The 21814-nt window shown below is 35.5% G+C and overlaps 3 protein-coding genes across 5 annotated transcripts; 2 read left to right on the top strand and 1 right to left on the bottom strand.

The window, feature by feature from the left end:
• Positions 1 to 319: 319 nt before the first annotated feature.
• On the top strand, positions 320 to 2791 carry LOC124913823 (pentatricopeptide repeat-containing protein At1g11290, chloroplastic-like). The gene has a single exon (XM_047454242.1). The coding sequence runs from the start codon at positions 540 to 542 to the stop codon at positions 2433 to 2435; it is 1896 nt and encodes a 631-aa protein (XP_047310198.1). The 5' UTR covers positions 320 to 539; the 3' UTR covers positions 2436 to 2791.
• LOC124913824 (D-xylose-proton symporter-like 3, chloroplastic) lies at positions 2502 to 6337 on the bottom strand. Its single transcript, XM_047454243.1, has 13 exons — positions 5989 to 6337; positions 5817 to 5896; positions 5227 to 5305; positions 5079 to 5138; positions 4928 to 4994; positions 4713 to 4837; positions 4532 to 4633; positions 4081 to 4458; positions 3936 to 3983; positions 3785 to 3847; positions 3592 to 3672; positions 3395 to 3493; positions 2502 to 3109 (listed from the first exon to the last, which is right to left on the bottom strand). The coding sequence occupies exons 1-13, from the start codon at positions 6220 to 6222 to the stop codon at positions 2930 to 2932; spliced, it is 1596 nt and encodes a 531-aa protein (XP_047310199.1). The 5' UTR covers positions 6223 to 6337; the 3' UTR covers positions 2502 to 2929.
• Positions 6338 to 15676: 9339 nt separating this feature from the next.
• LOC124913929 (serine/arginine repetitive matrix protein 1-like) lies at positions 15677 to 21182 on the top strand. 3 transcript variants are annotated; one of them, XM_047454370.1, is made up of 13 exons: positions 15677 to 15902; positions 16077 to 16166; positions 16871 to 16993; positions 17284 to 17451; positions 17539 to 17625; positions 17763 to 17884; positions 18444 to 18500; positions 18594 to 19373; positions 19449 to 19655; positions 19741 to 19818; positions 19901 to 20062; positions 20156 to 20832; positions 20952 to 21182. In XM_047454370.1, the coding sequence occupies exons 1-12, from the start codon at positions 15882 to 15884 to the stop codon at positions 20811 to 20813; spliced, it is 2553 nt and encodes an 850-aa protein (XP_047310326.1). In that variant the 5' UTR covers positions 15677 to 15881; the 3' UTR covers positions 20814 to 20832; positions 20952 to 21182. The 3 variants fall into 3 exon arrangements, with proteins under 3 accessions (XP_047310326.1, XP_047310325.1, XP_047310324.1); XM_047454369.1 differs by having other exon boundaries at positions 20949 to 21182; XM_047454368.1 differs by having other exon boundaries at positions 20156 to 21182.
• Positions 21183 to 21814: the final 632 nt, after the last annotated feature.

The raw sequence follows: 21814 nt of genomic DNA, 5'->3' as shown, positions 1-21814 counted from the left end.
AATATATCAATTAAACAGGCCTCAATTTAGTTTAAAGATGAACCCTGTAGAAAGGGAAATTTGACGAGGAAGAACTAGTGCATAAATTTAATTACACAAATGACCGGATGAAATTATTCCGTCGATTGCGTAACGCGAAGGACAAAATCATCTTGTAGGGTTTTTTTCGTGACACGGTTTTGCCCATCACATTTCGCTACTAGGTTAGAATATTTTAAAATTGTCATTTACTTAATTAAACTCATGCGTTTTTAATGGACTTTTTAGGGTCATTTTTGTCAAATTTGCCGGTAGAGAAAAAGAAGAAGAAAGAAACAGATATAAGTGAAAAGAAGAAGAACAGATGCCGCGAAGAAGAAGAACGCATTCGATCAGCCTGAAATTAAGCAAAGGCTTTCGATTTTTGATGAGTATTGATCTCATATCGATTTTCTAGAGATTTCGGAACCTCCATTGCAACTATAAAAGGGACTAGCATTCACATTCCAAAGCACATTGCAACGAAGCCGCTATCCGTCTCAGGAACCAATGGTGAGGAAATGAGCTTACTAAAAGTATCCTCACTTTGCCTCCTCCTCCGCAGTTCAAGGACCGCGTCGCAATCAGCTAACCTCATTCTCTCTCGCTCTCTGTTCACACACCAAGACTCATCATTAATTTCAGAGGACTGCTCTATCTTGTCCATTGGCCAAGCCCTCGACCTCATCGTCCGCTTTTCAAGCTCCGAAACTTATGATCCGAGGCTATTCGCGAAGTTACAGTGGCATGGCTACCTCCATAATCCTTACATCCTCACCAAAGTTGTCTCCTTTTGCGGCAATTCTTGTTTACGTTACATGGGCGTTCAGGCTCATTCCGTCGTTGTCAAGACGGGACTCACTTGCAACGTATTCATTAACAGTGCACTTATAGATATGTACGGTAAATGCTTTCCTGCTTCTTACGCCCAGAAAGTGTTTGATGAAATGCCTGAGAGAAATGTAGTTTCATGGAACTCGTTGATGTATGCATATCTGCACAGCGAATTTCCTCATATTGGGATTCAGTTGTTCGTGGAAATGTTGAGGAATGATATAGCTCCTACACCTTCTAGTTTCTCGAATGTTTTAGTCTGTTGTGGCAATTTAGAAGCCGAAAAACTGGGTACTCAAATGCATGCCATGTCTTTGAAATACGGGCTTTGGTTAAACCTTATTGTGGGAACGAGCTTAATTGACATGTATGCAAAGTGTCTAAACATATGGGATTCAAAGGGAGTATTTAACCAAATGCAGGACAAAAACATCGTTACATGGTCTTCCATGGTGTCTGCATTTGCTAAGAATGGCCAACCTGAGGAAGCCATTGATTTGTTAAGAGAAATGAAGAGCTCAAGTCTGAAACCAAATACAGTGACTTACAGTAGCTTATTGAGTTCTTTTTCTTCCCCGGATCATTTAGACCATTGTTTGCAAGTGCATTGTTGCATCACTAAGGAAGGGCTCGAATCCAATACTCACATAGTCGCTTCATTACTAACTGCGTATTCAGAATGTAGAAGCAGCTTCAACGACTTCGAAAAAATATACGCTAGTGTTGTAGTATGGGATCAAGTCACATGGAATGCAATAATCACTGGCTTCTCTAATCTTGGAAGTGGCGAAGATGCGCTTATGTGGCTTTCTAGAATGAGGTGGGCAGGGTCTCGTGGTGATGTATTTACGTTTGCAAGCATCTTGAAAGCTACCACAACTATGGCTAACATTGAATCTGGTATACAAACGCATGCCCTTGTTTGTAAGATGGGTTACGCTTCAAATTTGAGTATACAGAATGGGCTACTTTCCATGTATGCAAGGTGCGGTAAGATCAACATAGCAAAGAAAGTGTTCTCGTTTATGGAGAAACACGACATAGTTTCATGGAATTCTTTAATTTCTGGATGCGCCCATAACGGATATGCTGAGGAGGCTATAGACGTGTTTGAAGATATGAGAAAAGAGGGTCACGTAAGACCTGATCTAACCACCTTCCTAGCTGTTCTATCGGCTTGTAGCCATGAGGGGTTATTAGATAAAGGATTAGAGTATTTTAAAATTATGAAATCTGATGGCTCAATTCCGCCACCTAAAACTGAACATTATGCGTGTGTTGTGGCTCTTTACGGACGAGCAGGGTATCTGAACGAGGCAGAGGCACTTGTGAATAGCATGTCGATGGAGCCAAGCATTTCGGTTCTTAAAGCACTTCTTAGTTCTTGTAGAGTCCATGGGAACTCCGAAATTGCTGCACGGACAGCAAGGAGGCTTGTCGAACTCTATCCTGATGATCCGTCAACTTATATACTTCTTGCAAGTACATTAGCTAATGAAGGTAAATGGAACAAAGCTGCAGCAGTCAGAACCATGATGCATGACAGAGGAGTGACAAAGAATCCTGGGTTAAGCTGGATTTGATGTGATGAAGATGAACCAGGCACTGTATCCAAGTTAAAGAAACAAAAAACAGAAACGGGTAATGAATGTTAGTCATACCTTTCTTTGATCATATAAACATGGCACAATCATCAACTAATAAAGCCTGGATGAAGATTTTCTCCTTAGTGGATACACAAATGCTTCACTACACAATGATACAATTTAGACTTGATACAAAATGATATACAAGTGTTCTTCTGATGAAATCTACCACAAAGGAGACCGACAAGCATCAAGTTGATAGCGTCGGCAACAATGATTTCTGTACTTCCCAGCTCTCATTTCAAGATTTTAGATTCAATATCCTCCAAGCTGAGTCCTTTGGTCTCGGGGACTATTGCTACCACAAATGCAAGTGATGCCAACGCAATTATCCCAAAAAGGAGAAAAAGATTTTCTGCCCCAAGCAATTCCTGTAAATTTGGGGGCAAAGGGAGTGATTTTAAGATTGGTTACACCAGAATCAACCATTTTCAGATTCTACTACTTGTTAAGCAAGAAATTAAGACTGTCACCTTCAGCGGCGAGAAAGCAAATGTCACAATGGCATTTGTGCCAAAGTTGGTCAGAACCGCCAGGCTAATCCCTTTCCCTCTTGTACGAAGTGGGAATATCTCCGATACCATAAGCCAACTGATTGGTCCAAAAGATATCTGGTACACGCCATAGTAGAAAAAGAGATCGAGATTAAGAACTATCAAGAAGATGTCTTATGTTTGAGAAAAGTTTTTTATTTTAATTTTAAAGGTTGTTGAGAAAACTTATTAATGTATCTCTTTGCATTTTACATCATTTTTATTTTTATTTATCCCTTCATTGTAGATTCAGTTTGGTTTGTACATCTCAATTTCCAAAATCAAAACAAATTACCCAAATTAATTGATAATTTTCGGGCAGGTGAGAAGGAACTTAGGAGTGTTAAAAAGGATATAGTGTACCTGATAACACCCAACATATAGTAGAAGAGCTCCTACAGCAACAAATGGAAAATCTCCCAGGAATTTATAATAAGCTGAAAGGAGAAACAGAGAGATTGCCTGCCACAAAATGTAAGAAATCAGACTTGTTCAAATTCAATTTCATTTGTCTTTCAACTAAACCAAACAATATAAAAAACAAGAAAGAAAGAACATACAATTCCACTGACGCCACCAATTAATAAGGGTCTCCTTCCAAGATCATCAACCCTTAGTACAGCTACACCAGTCATTAACAGCTATAGGGAAGAACAATTTGTTATCAACACACAAAAATCAGCCCGGAAAATGAATAGGTACAGTAACCATCATCGAGATCAACACATATAAAAGAGAAATTACTGAACACACCTTAAACACTCCAATTAAAACAGAAACTCTAGTAGCATCAGCTGCAGCAGAGAATCCTGCAGTCTTTAGACATAACAATAGTGGAGATATCAAAAAATGTTCAAACATGGATAAAAATAATTAACATGATTTAGTTTTAGTTTTAGTGTACCTGAAGGATTTGACCAGCATAATAAAGGACACTTGGTTGCCCGGTTATCTGTGATGGTGGATGTAAATTTTTAACACCAGTTAGTTACATTCAAACTTCACTTCATTGTAAAAGTTGTTTTGCGTCTTAAAGGAAAGATCAATACCTGTTGAAAAAGGACAAGACCTCCACCGATTATGAATGCCTTTAGGCTTGGTCCCTGGAATATTTCTAAGAAACTTCCATCAGATTTTTCATCCTTATAAGCAGACCTCAAAGAAACAAGAGTATCTTCAATTTGTTTCTCGGATACTGAGTCTCCAGCAGGACGCCCTCTCAATTTGCCCAAAGCAGCGATAGCCTTCTCTTTGAATTCTTCTAAAGAAGCTTTACCTTGCACCGCTCGGAGAAGCAACCAGCGTGGAGACGGAGGAAGACTCCACATACCTAAGCCCATAATCACCGCAATTGGGATTCCAAACCCAAACATGTAGCGCCAGCCTCCCACTGCATTAATCTGAAAGCTTCCCACAAAGTAACCCAGCTGCATTTGCATTCATTTTCAGGTAAGCAGATTATTAACAACACTGTCAAAAGATATCAACCTCAATACAAACCAAAATCCCAAGAACTATAAAGAGCTCTTTCAGTGATATGAGAGTTCCACGTATCTGGGATGGACAAGTTTCAGCAATATACAGAGGAGCTCCATGCATGGCCTGTGGAAGAAAAAACAATTTAGAAATTGTGTATAAACATGTTAAAGGTGGAAGAATAAAGAGTTGGGAAGGAACTCACCATACCAATACCAAGCCCATACAGAAGCCTTCCAACTAATAGCACCCCAAGGCTTGGTGCAGAGAATGTGACTAAACTACCAAGTGCATATAAAACAGATGCTATGATGAGCTCCCGTCTCCTCCCTTTTCAAGTTATCCATGAAATTGCTCTAATAAAACTCAAAGATATGACATTTTACTCTGTGTTTATATTCCACACACAAATATACATACCAAGGAAATCTGCTATTGGGTACACCAGGATAGAACCTAAAAGAGCTCCATATAGAGAACCACTCACCTGTAAACCCAGAATGAGAAAACAAAATGCTGATATACGGGAGAAGTGAAACTAATAGTTAACATGATTAATTGTCAACTGTACCACAAGACCAAGCTCAATGGCTGACAGGTTGAACCATGTTATGCCACTAAGTTCAGGTGACTGCAGTTCAAAAGATCAAGATATGGTCATGAGCTTCAGAAACAATAAGATCCAACTAAGGAACAGGGCCAGTAAACATATTATATACCTGTAATGAGATGGTGGCACCTGAGGTGGCACCTATGTCATATCCAAACAACAACCCTCCTAAAGCAGGGAAGACAAAGCTGAAATAGTAAATCACGCGAGATAATGAATGCAAAAGCAAGGCAATTATTCCTTGAAGGAAAAAAACAGATAATAGATCAAGGATGATATTCTATTGAAGCTGACATACAAAAGTGATTTTCAAGTTGGCATTTTCACCCAGTTTTTCTGTAGTGTAATGTATGAGGAGTGGTGGTGATCCCTTTGTTGTTTACTCAAAAGTCGATTTTAATAAACAAAAATACTTACTTACGGAAGTGGATAATTAGTTTGATCATGGTAATTCAATCAATAAAGTGTGATCAATAAGCTAAGTCATCAGCTAGATTGTTAGTTTATGTCAAAAGAGACCCCTACAAGGAATACAATAATCAAGTCTTCATCATCAAAGGTTCCTATTTGGTTTAACAGAATTGAACCCTTTGAAGCATTTTGGAAAACTTTTCGAAGCTAATCAAACAAATTAAAGAGACGAGAATATGATCCACGAGAAATATGCGCATCAATAACAAGACAATTCTAGTGACATACGGGACAATTACAGAAGCCCACGAGAAAGTTTCTTCAGGTGTCAATTCAGAAATAAGCGAAGTGGAATCTTCTTCTGCGGCCTGTTTTCACATATAATAAACTAATCCAGATAAAGTAAAAGCAACAGAGAGAAGCGCAATTTGGAGAAGAAAATCATTAATATGGTCCTTGCCTTCATTCTTCCGCTGGCAGTAGAGAATAATGATCGTTTCGAGAAACGGAAAGACATAGAAGTTGGACCTCCGCCCGAAGAGTAAAATGAAGTTATCGTCGAAGTTAGATTGGTGTTGGGGATGCGAGGAATAGATAAAGGAGTTACATATTTGGTGGGTTTATGAGATAGTGGCGAGTGTGGACGAGGGAATTCTGCGTTTAACAGAGGTCGGATCGCTACTCCTCCGGCCATCCGTGAAAAGCGGAACAACAAGCTGAGAGAGCCTGAGAAAGAGAGAAATGCAAGGCGGGAGAGACGAAAGATATTTTATATAATATGCATCTCTCATTATCCGATCTTGCCCATATCCCATGGACCCATACACCCTTCCAACTCATATTTACATACATACACATTTAAACGCTGAATGAATGACTTTTAAGATTGCTTTAGCCGGTGATATATATATATTTTTTTTTACAAAAATGTTTTCATTCCGAGACGTCCACAAATGCCCTGTAAAAAGTCTACGACCGCGAGACGCAATCCCGGTTGCGAGACGTAACCAACATTCGCGAGACGCAATCGGCATTCGCGAGACGAATTTCTTTATTTTTTTTCAAAAAAAAAATTCGTCTTGCGAATGCCGATTGCGTCTCTCACAACCGGGGTTGCGTCTCGCGATTGTGCACTTTTCACAATGCACTCAGTTGTGTCTCGTAACAGAAGCATTTTCGTCCAAAAAAATAAAAGGTGTCATCACCGCATTTAATTTTATGCGTTGATTAAAAAGTCAAATAAGACCATCTTTAGGGTCATTCTGTCAAATTTCTCCATTTAAACAACATATATATTCTAAAGATAAATTTTTATGTTTTTTTTATATAGATAAATTATTTTATATAAAAACTAAAGATGTCGTACAAATAAAGAGCTCTTAAATTAAAAATGTTAGAAAAGATAATTCAAAAAAATTACAATATTTTGTGACCCATCTAATCGGACGATTAGTTTCACAATAACTAAACTTTGAATTGGGGATTGAGCGTGAGAAAAAAACGAATGTTTTCGAAAATTGAAAACATATGATATTAGTTACTGTCTTTGCGTTAGATTCAACGAAAACATTATTTCAAGACCTTCCGTTTTAGAGTTTTTATTATAAAAATTGATCGAATTTATACCAAAATGGACATTTTTTTTTCAGGTTTTCTGTATATCATGATCTCTAAATATATATATATATAAATATATATATATATAATAAATGTGTCGAGTCCATGCGAGCAGGGACGAATCTATGTAGGGGTTCGGGTGGGCTGAAGCTCACCCCGAAAAAAAAAAGAATTTTTATTTTATTTTTTTACGGTTAAAATGTGAGATTACCCCTTATTTTAAAAAAAATCAACAGAATTCACTATTTTCTTTATTTAATTATTAAAAAAATGGTAAAATTTACCTTTATTTACCCGTTTTATCCAAAATTTCTCGTTTTTTATTTTAACCCAACATAAAAAAATTTTAAGCCCACCCCATCATCGAATCCTGGGTCCATCCCTACATGCGAGGAGACAAATAAACATATTCACCCCGAGGTCTAGATCAATTACCGGTCAAGTAAAACAAGAGAGTATCAAACAAGACCAATTCAAAACAAACTATAATTATCCTCCTTACTATCAGGTAGGGCATGCAATTTTTGATTCAACACAAAAACACATGAACCAAACAAAAAAAAATCAAGTTATAATCATGTATTTTTGGGTTTGGATCGAAATTAGGTTGACCCATTTAATTAATAAATTATTAAAATCGGGTCGAGCTAAAATGATCAAAAATAGACCTGCTAATCTGATTACAATTTTCTTAGTAGAATTTTGTGTTTGTCTTTTCTTACTATTTTCTTACATAGGATATTTTGTAAATGAATTTGTGATTTAAATTTATTCTTATTTTGTGTTGATGTTATTTTAATTTGAAATATAAAGATGTGAAATTAATTAAATTGGGTTAAATCATGTTGAGTTCGAGTTTAGTTATATTAATTGGGTCAAACAAGTTAGATTTAGGTCAATTACAAATAAATAAGTCAGATTCATGTTAGATTTTATTTTTATTTATTTTTGTTGTTTTTAGAAAAAACGACTTAACCTCATTTCATTAAAACCCAAAAAAACATGAATTTTCAAGGCAAAACACACCATTTGTCTTGATTAAAGAAAAAAACAAGAAAATGAGAGTTTAAATACAAGGAGAAATCAACCAAAAATATACAAGACACACCTTGAAAGGAGTAATATTAGTGACTTCACCAAAATGAATGCTCCAATTTTGGTTAAGGATCCAATTTTGTTCATTTGTGGGAATCCGCTTCCACGTCTGAGTAAGAGAGTTTCCGTCCATGACAATATCATTCAAAATTTGATCCATCGTCCTACGAACTCAGGTAAAAACTATTGCATTCCTTTCATCCCAAAAGTGGTAGATAATGGAGTTGGAGAAGCATATGAAAACATTAACATTGAACGTGTTTCCCCTATCTTTAACAATAGCGCCACTTATTTGAGAAATTGAGGAAAATCATGTAATTAGAAAATTTGTCCCCAAACATAATTTTAAAATACGCGATTTGACCGACGGTCTAGTCGGTCTGACCGATAGTCTAACAGGTCTGACTGCGAAACGGTTGAATAGGCGGTCCGACTTTTGACTTATATACGGTAACTTTTCAAAGCGGTCAAAATCTGATCCTACCGGATGGTTCGACCGGAAATCAGAGCCTTACCCATTATTCTAATGGATCTGTGAGGAGATCCCGACTTTGATTTCATCTTTGATCGTTTCTACATTAAGAAGATCATATGTTATCACTTCGTCTGATCAAATCTGTTCAAGGTTAGTCGATCATCTGTCGTTCAAGATTAGCCGATCCTTTATCTTCCTCTATATCCTCCTTCGTCTGATCGGATCTGTTCAAGGTTAGTCGATCATATGTCTTCCACCGTGTCCTCCTCATCTAATATGATCCTCCGTCTGATCAGATCGGTTCAACGTAATTGTTTAGAATTCATAACTAGCATTTGAACATTAAAGAAATTGTTCATTATGTATTTCTTAATTTAGTTTAAATGATTGATACAGAACTTAAACAGTAATAGATTAAAAAATAGAAGTCAAATAAAAGATGTTAGAATAAAGAGAAATTGTATTAGAATGATATATAATGAATTACATAAGTTATGTCTATTATATAGACATTACATTGAACTTATAAGGAAACTAATAATATAATATAATATACTAATGATATTATCACAATTTATAATATTGTGATAATATCTTACATTATATATTATCTTATATTTTAACATCTCTCCTTAAACTCAAGATGGAAAATGTTTGATCAACTTGAGGTTGAAGACGAGATGATGAAATGTTGATGTTGTATTCTTCAAACTTCAAAAATTCGTGAGCTCCATCCAGTTAAAGGATAGCAGTGTGTTGACGGATAAACCAACGAAGAGGTAGAACCCCATGGGAATAGAATACTGGGGGTGAAACAACAACTGAATGAACTCCGAAGTTATTCCCGAGTCTCAAAATCCATCCAACGACGGGATGACAGTGTGTTGCATTAAAGAAAACCAGCGAAGAAGGTATGTAGAATCCCATGAGAATAGAATTTTAGAGTGAAACAACACCTGTAAAACCCATTCTAACGAGAGAATGACAATGTGTTGACTAAATAACCAGTAAAGGAACACATATGATTGGATTAACACCAAAAAATATGGCATTAACTACTGGGATAAAGCAACAACTGAAAACAAACTCAGAGAATATGATTGTCGAAAAAAATAAGAATATCAACATAATTATTTGAAAGAAGAAAATATTATTAAGAGATGGTAATAATAATTAATAAAGTATTATTAGAGCCCTCCATCAATGACTAAAGTAACCATTAATGACTAAAGTAAACATTGATGGAGGCAACAGAAGAAGACTATCACTTGATTGACTCAAGAACGATAACAAGGCTCTGATACCATGTTAGAATAAAGATAAATTGTATTAGAATGATTGTGTATTGAATTACATAAGTTATGTCTATTATATAGACATTAGATTGAGCTTATAAGGAAACTAATAATATAATATAATATAATATACTAATGATATTATCACAATTTATAATATTTTGATAATATCTTATATTTTAACAAAAGACATGGAGATTGAGTCTTCGTCTTACCTTCCCTGGAAGATGAGATAATATGAAACCGTGAATTTTCAGCTACAAAGTGATCATTGGAGAGACAATAAATTGCAGGTTAAAAAATAAACATGATTAAGTTAAAAAAGTAAAGGTCGAGTATTCCGCAATTGTTATTTATTACTTTCAAATAATCTTTTTTATTTATTGGTTTCACTTTCACCTGTACAAAAATTAAATTCCGGTCCAACCAGTGGTTTAACCGGTTGGACCGATCGGACCGAAGTTCACTCGAAAAACCAGGTTGATGACCGAAATAGTTTTCAAATAATGCTCCAAAGAGTATACGCAAAATAACATTTTCCGAAGAGATGATTAATGCATTCCTCTTCCTCCATGCATAAATGACATTTAGAATCGGGAATACTCATATACTTTTGAAAACGATTCCTTGTAGCTAATCTTTCACAAAAGACAAGCTAAATGATGAATTGATGTCTATGAATCAGCTTTGAGGACCAAACAACATTATGCCAACCAACCAATTGACCCTTAGTTCAGATAAAATCTCAAGTTAGACTAGTAGAGAATTTACCATCATTTTCAATCTTCCAAACACAAACATATGGTCTTTCCCTAAATTGCAAACCCTCACATAATTCAAAATTCTCATACCTTCTAATATACGCCTCAGAAGTGATTCACATTCCCTTTTAGAAACATCACAAACCGTAGTTACAAGACACTCCCTACGGATTTGAACTCGCTCAAATTCTCCACTACCATCACCGAAGACAATCTCTACCATATGGTAAGCCTCTTTCTCAGATTAAGAATTTTCCCGAGCGATCATGACATATCTTCCTTGATTTTACACGTCTATACACTTGTTTATCTTTTCATGAACCTAGAGTGAACCCAACGAACTCATAGTAAATCAGATTTCTTTTCAATGTAAGCCTTATTCCAAACAACAATTTGATATTCAACCCGCCTTCCTCCTTGGACAAGCACAGATGTTCCCACTTAACATTCTTTCCACCCAACATTGACTACCCCAAATAAAATCACACATAATGTGATCAAACTCTTTCATCACTTTTTTTTGGTAAAAGAAGTTGTTGCACAATAACTAATGATTTCAAAAATAACTCTAGTAATCAGCTTCATTCGTCCCACATAAGTGAGCCTCTTAGTTGCCATCCCAAAACATAATTCTTCACTTTTTCAATAAGTGACTGACAATGAGAAATATATAACTGCTTGGAAGACAATGGAACACCAAGATACCTAACCGGAAAAGAACCCTCCTTAATACCCATAATTTGAAAAATGTTCTCATTAATTTGCCCCTTTAACACCTCCATAAAAAGTCAAACTTTTTTCCTTATTAATAAAAAACATGTAATACTATAAAAAGAAGTTAATGCATCTTTAATAGTAGTGACACATACCACATCAACATGAGGAACAACATATAGATCATCCGCAAAACAAATGTGAGTAATAACGTCCTCCTTTCAATGTGGTGAAAGATGTATAAGCGATTTCTCAACATTGTTTTAAAACATAGTAAAAAATCTCTATGACGAGGATAAAAATGTATGAAAAAAGAGGGTTCCATTGTCTAACCCCATTTTTTTCTTTAAATCAACCTTCCTGAACACTATTAACACAAACAATGAATTAATTAGTAGAAACACATTGCATGATCCATTCAATGAAAATAATTAGGAATTCAGAAGTAGAAAGGAATTCACGAATTTCATCCCATCGTATCGAGTCAAAAACTTTATGAATATCAATTTTAAAGTCACACGAGGTGAAATTGATTTTTTACCACACCACTTCAAAAGACCCTGCATAAGGAGGATGTTGTGTGAAAAAGAACGACTAGGGACAAAAGTTGATTGTCCAAGACCTACGAGTTCCACAATAACATTTGTTATTGTGGATGTGACATAATTTTAGAAATGATTTTGTAATGAATATTACAACATGATATGAGACATAAATCATGTATTCTTTCGGGAGTAAAACTCTTAGAAATCAAGTTATGAACAATAACATTTAATTATTTGAGCATTTTCCGAATCCTAAAGAATTCAATAACAACATCACAAATGTCTTTATTGACAACCTCCCAATTTCTTTAAAAAAATATAGCATTGAACATATTATGCCCCATTTTTTTGTTTGAGAAAACGACATAATGTAATTAAATAAAAAGACAAAAAAGAGTAAGGGATTACAAGAGTTCAAGATTCAGGTAGATTAAGTCTTTGCCAAAACTGAATGAACAAACAAGATAAAAACATAAAAAAATAACCAGAATGAGAACAAAAGGGAAGGACACAAACGATAACATTTCGTGACAAAAGTTTACATTTCCAACATCACAAATCAGAACCCTACTGTCATCATCATTAAGACTCTTATGAATAATTTGATTAAGAGACACCAATTAGTATCACTATTCCTTTTAGTACCGATCATATCTCTAAAAAAAGTTGATAGTCTCCATGTGAATTTGTTTTTGCCCTTGTAAAATTTGACCATCAACACCGATTAAGCGAATCACCTAATTCCTAAAGCATCTCGATGCTCATTTCTTATAGTAGAAAGTAGAGTTATTATCACCCAGAGTGAGTCAATTCTCTCTAGCCTTCTACTTAACAAAACTTTTCTCTTGAGACTAAGATCCCTGAACTTGTTGATGCAAGTTTCTCCTCATTATGTATTTAATCCGAGCACTAAGGGAAGATAAATTTTAGTAGATTCAACTCTTTTAAAAATGTTGATGTATCTTTTTTTTAGCAAAATTGTTTGAACGCCCTTTGAGAAGCCTTAGCTTTTCACTAACACGAAACAATTTTGTATCAAAAATATCAACTCCCAAATATCATGGAAATCATAATGCTTCATCTAGAAATTAAAGAATTTAAAGGGACATTTCCCTTTCTTATCCTCCCCTCAGAACAACATAATCGAGCAGTGATCCGAGATCCCTGGCTGCATTACTACTTGAAAAACGAACGATCCAAACTTTATTAACCAACCCCTATCGATGCGACTTTTCCTAAAGAGATCAGACCCTCTTGTGGATGACCAAGTGAATGGGTTACCAGAATTAGATGGTTCAATACACCTGATCTCTCTAATGCATTCGCTAAATACAATCATATCATGAGAGATGCCTGATTCTAGACTTCTTTCGTGGCTAAACCTTGTAACATTAAAATCACACATAATAGTCCAATGAGAAGAATCAACCATCAAATTCTTTAAACAATTCCACAAACTATTTCTTTCACCGTCAGAGTTACTTCCATAAACCACCGCAACCTAAAATTTAACTAGAGAAGTTAGACAGTTAATCTCAACCATCATGACCTGAGTTTGCATAAACTTTCTAATCTCAATCCTTCCTGTATTCCACTGAATCTAAATTCGACTAAGTTGACACTATCAGAATTATGAATATACTGTCAACCATCACCAAAACAATCTACATCAGCCTTCTCAATATTAACATGAAAAATTTCCGTTTCAAGAATTCCTGAAATATTTTGTTTCTCATAACTCTTTTGATTTCCTTTATCTTAAAAGGGTCATTCAACCCTCTAATATTTCAGGTCATTTTATTCATTATGACTATTAAACATTGAATTCCTGCTCTTCTCACCATCTATGATATCCCGACCAGCCAACCCTTTTCTCAATTTTTTCGTTTCTTTATGGACTTCATTATTTTCGAAGTTTGAGAAACCTCAGCATCCTTAGATTCCTCAAACAATTTCTGCATATTAAGGGTATAAGTAGGAAGTTGTTCTCCTTTATTCATGATTGGTGATTGAACAATATTACTCGAAGATGAATGCTTAAGGATTTCCATTTCCTCATTAGAAGACACACCATAAGTACAACCTTCTTAACACACCTCAACTGTATATTCTGCACTAAACCATCACACTCAACATTTCTATCAGGCCTTTCAGCTTCCTTTAAATTCATAACTTCATTGTCAACAACTTGCCACTTTTGTGATTCCGCAGCCACATTGATATTATCATTGCACATCACCACTACTTAATTCACACACTGGCTCCCACTGGCTACGGTTATACTATAGCCATGCCATTCAACCAAGACCTTCCCACATCAACATTTACAGTTTTAACAGCATCATCATTGATCAATCCAATATGATAAAATTGATCAAGATCAGAATCGGCTTGAAATGAGGAAGCAAGATTCCTAAACAAGTCATGTTAATATCGTTTAACCCACTACACTAATTAATGAACCTGAACCCGATAACTCGATCTGAATTGTCACCCACTAATTTATAATTTTGTTTAAAGAAAATGATACGAAATATTAAATATATATAACTAATTTAAAAATATTAAATAACACATTGTTTTGTTTATAAAAAAAGTGTAACCACAAAAGACTTACTTCCCTTCAAAATCATTTAATATTTGAAATCACAATTATTAATGTGGTTAAGCGATCAAAATTGAGAGTTTACGTAAACTAGTTGGCCAGTTATAAACTCGTAAAATTTATAGTTTACTTGAAATCGTAAGAGTTTAATTTAAAAAAAATAATAGTTATATATTATTATTATTATTTATATATATAATAAAATATTTTTTTGAGAAAATATAATAAAATATTTTATATTTAACTAATTAAAAAAATGTATATATTTAAATATAAAATAAATTAAAAAATAATAATAAATAAATAACACTATTCAAAAATTATCCTTACAAAATTAATTATATTAATTTATTTATTGAATAAATAATAACTTTATTTTTTAACGAAAAATCGTAAAATTAAAATTATTTATAATCTTATTGTCGTAAATTTAAAATTATAAAAGTTTACTCATTTAAGAGTTACTTCAAATCAAACTCGTTAACATTTGTGAAATCGTAAAATCGTAAGAGATTTTATTAGTCTTGAATGTGGCCATTGGTACAATTTGTTGACTAACAAGATTTCATATAATTTTTATTGGGATAAACTTTAAGAGTAAAATATTTTATAAAAATTCATGTTTTAGATAAATAATTATTCAAGCTGAAATTTTTACAGATTATATAGAGGAGTGAAGAGTGTTTTAAAGTATTATTGAGATTCCTCAATAATGATGTCCTTAATATGTTGTTTTTATTTTTTTTTAATAATTTTAATTATTCTCTAATTAAGATTAACTAATTAATTGAATTGTAACTCCATTTTTTTATTCTCATTTCCTATTAATTTTTTTACAAAATAATATATTATTTATGAAAATCAATCTAGATAAAAAAATATGAAAAATACTCAAGGGCATAATTATAAGTTATTGCAAATCTTAATCATTATATATTGTAATAAAATGTTGAGATTTTAATTAAATGTGTGAAAACAAAAGTAAGGCGGTCAGGTCAGTATATAGAGAGTGTATATGTATAATGAAAATGAAGAGGATACGGTAGTGCAGAAGAGCTAGGGCATGCGCGGCTTTTCAAGGCAGACCTGAAGAGAAGAGAAGACGCATTAGTCGCGACCTCCTCTACAGTCCGGCTCATTCCCTTCAAGTGCACGCCGTGATTCCTCCTCTCTCCCTCTCTCTATAAAGCTCACTTGTATCAGAAAGGGATTATTCACATCGCTGGATCCGCTACAACCCTAGGAGATGTCGGGTGGATTCTTTCGAGTACGTCTCTCTCTCTCTCTCTCTTTCTCTCTACATCTGTCCGTCAAGTACTGTTAAATGTCGTGTGAATCTCATTCAGCTGTTGGATGATGAACAATAGAGTTGTCTCGTCATGTTTTTAGCGTTTTTGCTTCCGATTTCGTTGTCGGTACTGATTCAGAGCATCTTGTACAGGGAACGTCGGCCGCACAGGACACTCGGTTCTCAAACAAGCATGCCAAGTTGATGAAATCGCAGAAGTTCCATCCGGAGTTGGATCATTTGGTTAGTTACGTGTTTTATTGTATCTGTGAAATCTGATTTATAAAATGAAAAATTTGCTCGTTCACTTATCTTCTTTTGAGAATAACTCGTAGCACTAGAATTCTTTGATGGAGAACTGCTTGTTAGTTTCAATGGTTTTCTCTAGAAACCTTCATTTTTAGGTTTGCATTAAAAGGTAAAATGTGTAACAACCCTTAAACCACGCATCAAAAGCTAACAGTGAAGTTATTTAACCTCATACTTCTACTTCCTAGATATTATCCGTTTGGGATTTATAACAATCCAAGAGAAGTATGGTGGTCCAGCGTCCATTTGTGTTGGCTGTTCGCTAGCCCTCTTGGCCTCCCACAAACATTTTAGTTACGGCAAATCTCACTAGACTAAATCTATACCATCTCCTGGGCAAAGTAATATGTTAAAAAGAATATAATTGTCTTTTATTTCAAGGCATAAATCGACTTTGATTCTCTAGAAGCTAGTAAATTGTAATATGGTTGTTGAAATTGAGGTTGAAGAACGTAAAGGGTTAAACCCACACAAAAATGAAATACTCTCAATATAGGATCCAGTTCCATACTTGTACCGATTGGGTCAAAACAAAATGATTCAGATAATCAAGTAATAATTTTTTTAAGGGGTAATTAAATAAACTAGTTTTCTCTTGGTCTCGATTCAGATTAAGGTCTTTTTTCTTTTGTTTTCAGGTGGATATCAGAAAGGTGAAGATGGATGTCATGAAACCATGGATTGCCACCAGGGTGACTGAGTTTCTAGGATTTGAGGATGAAGTTCTTATCAATTTCATTTATGGTCTTCTTGATGGAAAGGTGAGTTGCTATGTCTCAAGTGTGAAATGGTCATTGTGTCATCGGATTGTATGGAAGTTAGATAAACATCATAGTACCTGCTTAATATTTGTTATAGTGCACATCCACTTTCCGTTAAAGGGAGGAAATAATAAAATGATTCAATTATGTGTATTTATGTATCACAGATTAACTTCCTGTTTATTTAAACTGCTAGGAACTATCAGTTATTGCAATGTGCAATACTGTTGATCTATTGACTTAGTATGGTCTCCCCTCCCACTGTGTGTTTGTGTACTTTGGGACTGCAGGAAGTTAATGGCAAGGAGGTTCAGATTCAACTAACTGGATTCATGGAGAAAAACACTGGAAAATTTATGAAAGAGCTATGGACCCTTCTTCTTAGTGCACAGCAGAATTCTAGTGGGGTTCCTCAACAATTTCTTGATGCTAAAGAAGAAGAAACTAGGAAGAAGAAGGTATGTTGTGTTTAAGAGATGATATGTATCCATCACGAATGATGTGCTGCCATCATCTTACATGTCTTGCCCCCTGGGTCAATGCAGGTTGAGACAGATAGGATAGCTGATGAAATTCAAAGGAAGAAAGAGTTGGAGAAAAAAGATTCAGAGCCTGAGAAAAGAAGGAAGCTGGTTTGTACTATTTTTTCCATGCCAAAATTAGTCTCTCCATAGTTGACCTTTTGGTTTTAACTTCTTTTGTGTTTTCATGAATTCAGCTTGCTTCTGCATTATTTGGGTTCATTCTCCTTTACCTCAAACTACTGTAGGAAGACGAGGCTGATTTCAGGGAGAAAGATGATCCAAGGTCAAGGCATGAGAAGCAGGAATCAAGTGCCCACTTTGCTGATGAAGAGTTCAGTAAGAGGAATGGCTCAAGAGGCAGGAGCAGGTTGTTAATGAAATTTCCTTTTCTGCATTATTGTGATAACCTGGCTATGTTCAAGTACTGTTTTGATTTTTTATTTTATTTTTTACATTCATTTTATGTCATCATTTTTATGTTCTGGATAATTATTAAGAAAGTTATGTGCTTTATCTTTTGCAAACATTATATATGGCAATTCGGCAATGATGTTATAGGAGTCTTTCCTAGAACATGTGCATTATTATAGATATTGGATCTTGGAAACAAGCAGCTTTAGTTACAAAAAAGAATCTGTAATTGAAATCACTAGATCTGTATGACATGCGATATTGTTGTCGAGATTTCTGTCATAACATGAGAAGAAGGGGGCAAGAGAGGTTGGAGGGATAGTACGAGTGAAGTACTGGTTGATATTCTCTGGACATCAGTATGAAGTATCATTTTTTCTTTCAATAAGAACCCATTTCCCTGTATTTGATTAAATCTCTCATGTACTTATTCTTCCTGCTAAATGGTTCGGACTGGATACAATTTGAGGGATTTCATCTTTAACATATTAAATTCCTATTTTGTTCATTTGCAGAATCACTCGTACCAGATCAGTTAGCAAGTCTGTTTCCAATTCCAGAAGTTACTCAGGGTATTTGTCATTAGTTTAAGATATTCTTTGTGCATGTTATTGTTATATGCTCATTTTCTTCCATGCAACTCATCCACTCAAATTTGCGTATAGGGAAAGACAGAGACCAAGAAGCACATCTAAATCCCCTCAGCCCAGAGGAAGATCCATTTCCTCTGATAGGATGCGTCACTCTAGGCCTAAGGGGAGATCTATTACACCCCCAAGAAGGCCCTCATCACGCCGCTCTCGTTCTCCTATACGCAGAAACTCAAATTCTAGGCAAAGATCCTCTTCACGATCAAGGCGTAGATCACGTTCTCCTCCAAACCGCAGGTTGCGTTCTCCTCTGAGGCGCAGATCCAGGACTCCTGTTAGATCAAGATCACCAATCCGCCGTAGATCCCGAACACCTGTTAGACATAGATCTAGGTCACCAATTAGGCGCAGATCACCATCTCCGGTTGACAGTAGATCAGCTTCTCCTGTCCGTCGTAGGTCACCTCCTGTACGCAGGAGAACACCACCCTCTCCCTATAGACGTAGGTCTCCACCTGCTTTTAAACGGAGGTTGCCATCTTCTCCATATAGGCGTAGGTCACCATCTCCAGTGCAACGTAGATCAATGTCTCCACCAATGCGCAGATCACGATCCCCTGTCAGACGTAGATCACCGTTGCCTCCTGTGAGGCGACGTTACCAGAGATCTCCTTCTAGATCTAGATCTCCAATTCATTATAAATCTTCTGTCCTAGTCCGTAGGAGATCGCCTAAGTCTTCCTCGGTTGAAGGAGATAGTTCGCAATCTCCAGTTCGCCACATGTCTAAATCACCTATCAGGAGGAAATCACCAAGACGTCAGAGATCTCCCGTTCAAGAGAGAGAGACAACCAGGTACTTTTTCTCTAAGTCAAACTCTTCTTTTTGCTTGAATACTTCTAATTTTATGTTTTACAAATTCCAATACAGGGCTAATAGGAAGTTATCTCCCAATCATAAAGGACACGATTCTGCTAGGAAGGTACCTATTTCTGTAAGATCACCCCAGAGAAATGTGAGGGACAAAGAATTTTCTCCTAGGAAAGCACCAGCTCCCTTGCTTTCACCAGACAGTTCCCCATCTCGTTCAGGATCTACTCCTCCCACTAGGAGAACTTCCAGTGAAGATCCTCCAAGGTAGTTTCTAGCCACCAGTTTCTTTCTTTAGACAGGTTGATTCTGTAGTGTTTGCATGCTCTTATTTCTGATGATTGTACTATAGTCCTCATGCCATTCCTCTGAAGGACCATGTCCAACGTTCAAAAACTGGAGTAGAGGAAGAAGAAGCTAAGCATGCCAGGTTGGTTACCTTTAACATCTCGTCTCTTTTGTTCTTTATTGGAGTGTTCTTGTACCGAGTCATTGATTTTGTTTGCGTTCAGGGAGTATGTGCATCATAGGAACAAGCCTGTGGAAAGACAACCATCATATTCAATTGCCACCGATGATCACAAGAAAACTTTAGAGAAGGATGATTTAAAAGGTAGCCGGAGGCATACTGAAGCACAAAACCCTTCCAATGGAAGGGAAGAAAGGAAGAACAGGTTTGTCTCAATGGTATCTGCATTCATTGTGTAGCTGTTCTTGTGGACTGCTATTCAAATTTCCTATTCCAATTGTTTTCTTCCTTTTTATAGGGACAATGAGAAACCCTCTAACAGAGATTTTAGTGACAATCAGCCAAAGTCTCCAGACGTTGATAAAGATGGTAGGCGTCAAGAGGGTAAAGATGCTGATGATGCCAAAGGAAGTTGGCGCAATGGATCAGAAAGTAACGTGAAGTCAATTGGACAAATCGATGAAAAAGAGAGTAGTGGGCCCATGAATACTTCTGGACTGCAGGAAAGTGATAAACTTCAACCTGAATTTGAGGGAAAAAGGAAAGATGGTGGAAGGTCAAGGAGGAGGGATGATTCAGATTCAAGTGATAGCTTTGATTCTGAAACTGGAAGGAAGGAATCCGCCAAAAAGAGGAGAAGGAAGGAAGAAAAGAAACAGAAAAAGGAAGAAAGACGCAGGAGGAAGGAGGATAAGCGTAGGAGGAGGGAAGAACGCAGTGATGAGAAAAGGAAGAAAAAGCTTGTTGATACTAGTACTAGTATCAAACAGCTTTCATCGGATAATGAGGAAAGTCGCGACTCTTCTGGTTCTGATTTCGAACACAAAGCAAAAAAGGCTTCCTACAGGAGTGATGGAGGGTTGTCAGAATCTGAGCAGCAGAAGAAACTAGAGATTGAATTGAGGAACAAAGCTCTGGAATCACTTAAAGCCAAGAAAAAGCGGTCTGTTCACTAAATTTATATCCATGAGTCAGGTCAGGACACAATCAACTGTTACTTTTTGTTTTGTTTTGTTTTGTTTAATCTCGGGTTCAAAAAAGGATGGAGACTTTTTTAATAGCTGCTTAATGTTGTCTCTCTTTCATTATAGCAGCAGAAGTGGATTAATGAGGATTTGCTGAGTGTAGTATGCAGACATTGCTGGTAATATTTGTTTCCTGTTGGTTTCTTTTATATAGACTCTGCCAGCAATGTTTGCATGTTTAAATGAATTTATTATGATACAATGGGACCCCGCAGTGTTGACGATTGTTCATTTTTATCCCCCGATACATTGGCTTTGTTTGAACTTTTGATGATATAAATATTCGGGTTTGTTTGTTTGTTTGTGGTATTTTAAGAGCTTGTTTTATCTTTTTCTGAGCTTTTTATATAACAAACTGATTATTTATGATAATCAGTTTGCTATGAAAATAAATAATACTACTTCCATGTCATGTTAGGTCTTGTTTGGTCCTTTACCTAATCCAGTAAAAATGCATGTTATTTCATTATTTGAATGGATGAGGACCTAACTTTATTGTAAAAGAACTAGAATCATGCGACTTTTCATTTGAGTTTTAAGACTTCCCAACTTGTTTTTGTTTGTAATTCATTTAATTTTTATATTTTTTTAGTGTAAGAAGTTAGTATGACAAATGGTCTCTAATTATGTAATTCATTTAATTGTGTGTTTTGAAACAAAGGCACTTAATTTTGTTAACACAAAATTGGTATGTCTTATTTTGATGGAATTGAAATTACCCTTGGATAAACTACATGATTTTATATTGTTTGATTTAGAGGAGGGTGATTTTAGAGCAAGCAGCATGTTTTGGAGACATGGATAAGAATAATAATGTATGTAGTGCTAGAATCTAGATAGAACTTTAAAAGAGCTTATGATTTGATATTGTGGAAGACATGTATATCCTTATGGAAAGATTCATAGAAATACAACGTTAAATAATATGGTTA

The sequence above is a fragment of the Impatiens glandulifera genome, chromosome 9 (assembly GCF_907164915.1).
Source record: "Impatiens glandulifera chromosome 9, dImpGla2.1, whole genome shotgun sequence".
NCBI lineage: Eukaryota > Viridiplantae > Streptophyta > Magnoliopsida > Ericales > Balsaminaceae > Impatiens > Impatiens glandulifera.
Note: the sequence above shows the minus strand (reverse complement) of the source record. Positions and strands in the feature narration are given on the sequence as shown.

Excerpts from the sequence above, each read along its gene's own strand:
- LOC124913823 (XM_047454242.1), top strand. The coding sequence starts at position 540 with ATGAGCTTACTAAAAGTATCCTCACTTTGCCTCCTCCTCCGCAGTTCA.
- LOC124913929 (XM_047454370.1), top strand. The coding sequence starts at position 15,882 with ATGTCGGGTGGATTCTTTCGA. Across the intron at positions 16,167-16,870 it reads ATCCGGAGTTGGATCATTTG|GTGGATATCAGAAAGGTGAA; the intron begins GTTAGTTACGTG and ends TTTTGTTTTCAG. Across the intron at positions 19,656-19,740 it reads TCCAGTGAAGATCCTCCAAG|TCCTCATGCCATTCCTCTGA; the intron begins GTAGTTTCTAGC and ends ATTGTACTATAG.
- LOC124913824 (XM_047454243.1), bottom strand. The coding sequence starts at position 6,222 with ATGGCCGGAGGAGTAGCGATCCGACCTCTGTTAAACGCAGAATTCCCT. Across the intron at positions 5,306-5,816 it reads TGGGCTTCTGTAATTGTCCC|CTTTGTCTTCCCTGCTTTAG; the intron begins GTATGTCACTAG and ends TTACTATTTCAG. Across the intron at positions 4,459-4,531 it reads TTATAGTTCTTGGGATTTTG|CTGGGTTACTTTGTGGGAAG; the intron begins GTTTGTATTGAG and ends ATGCAAATGCAG.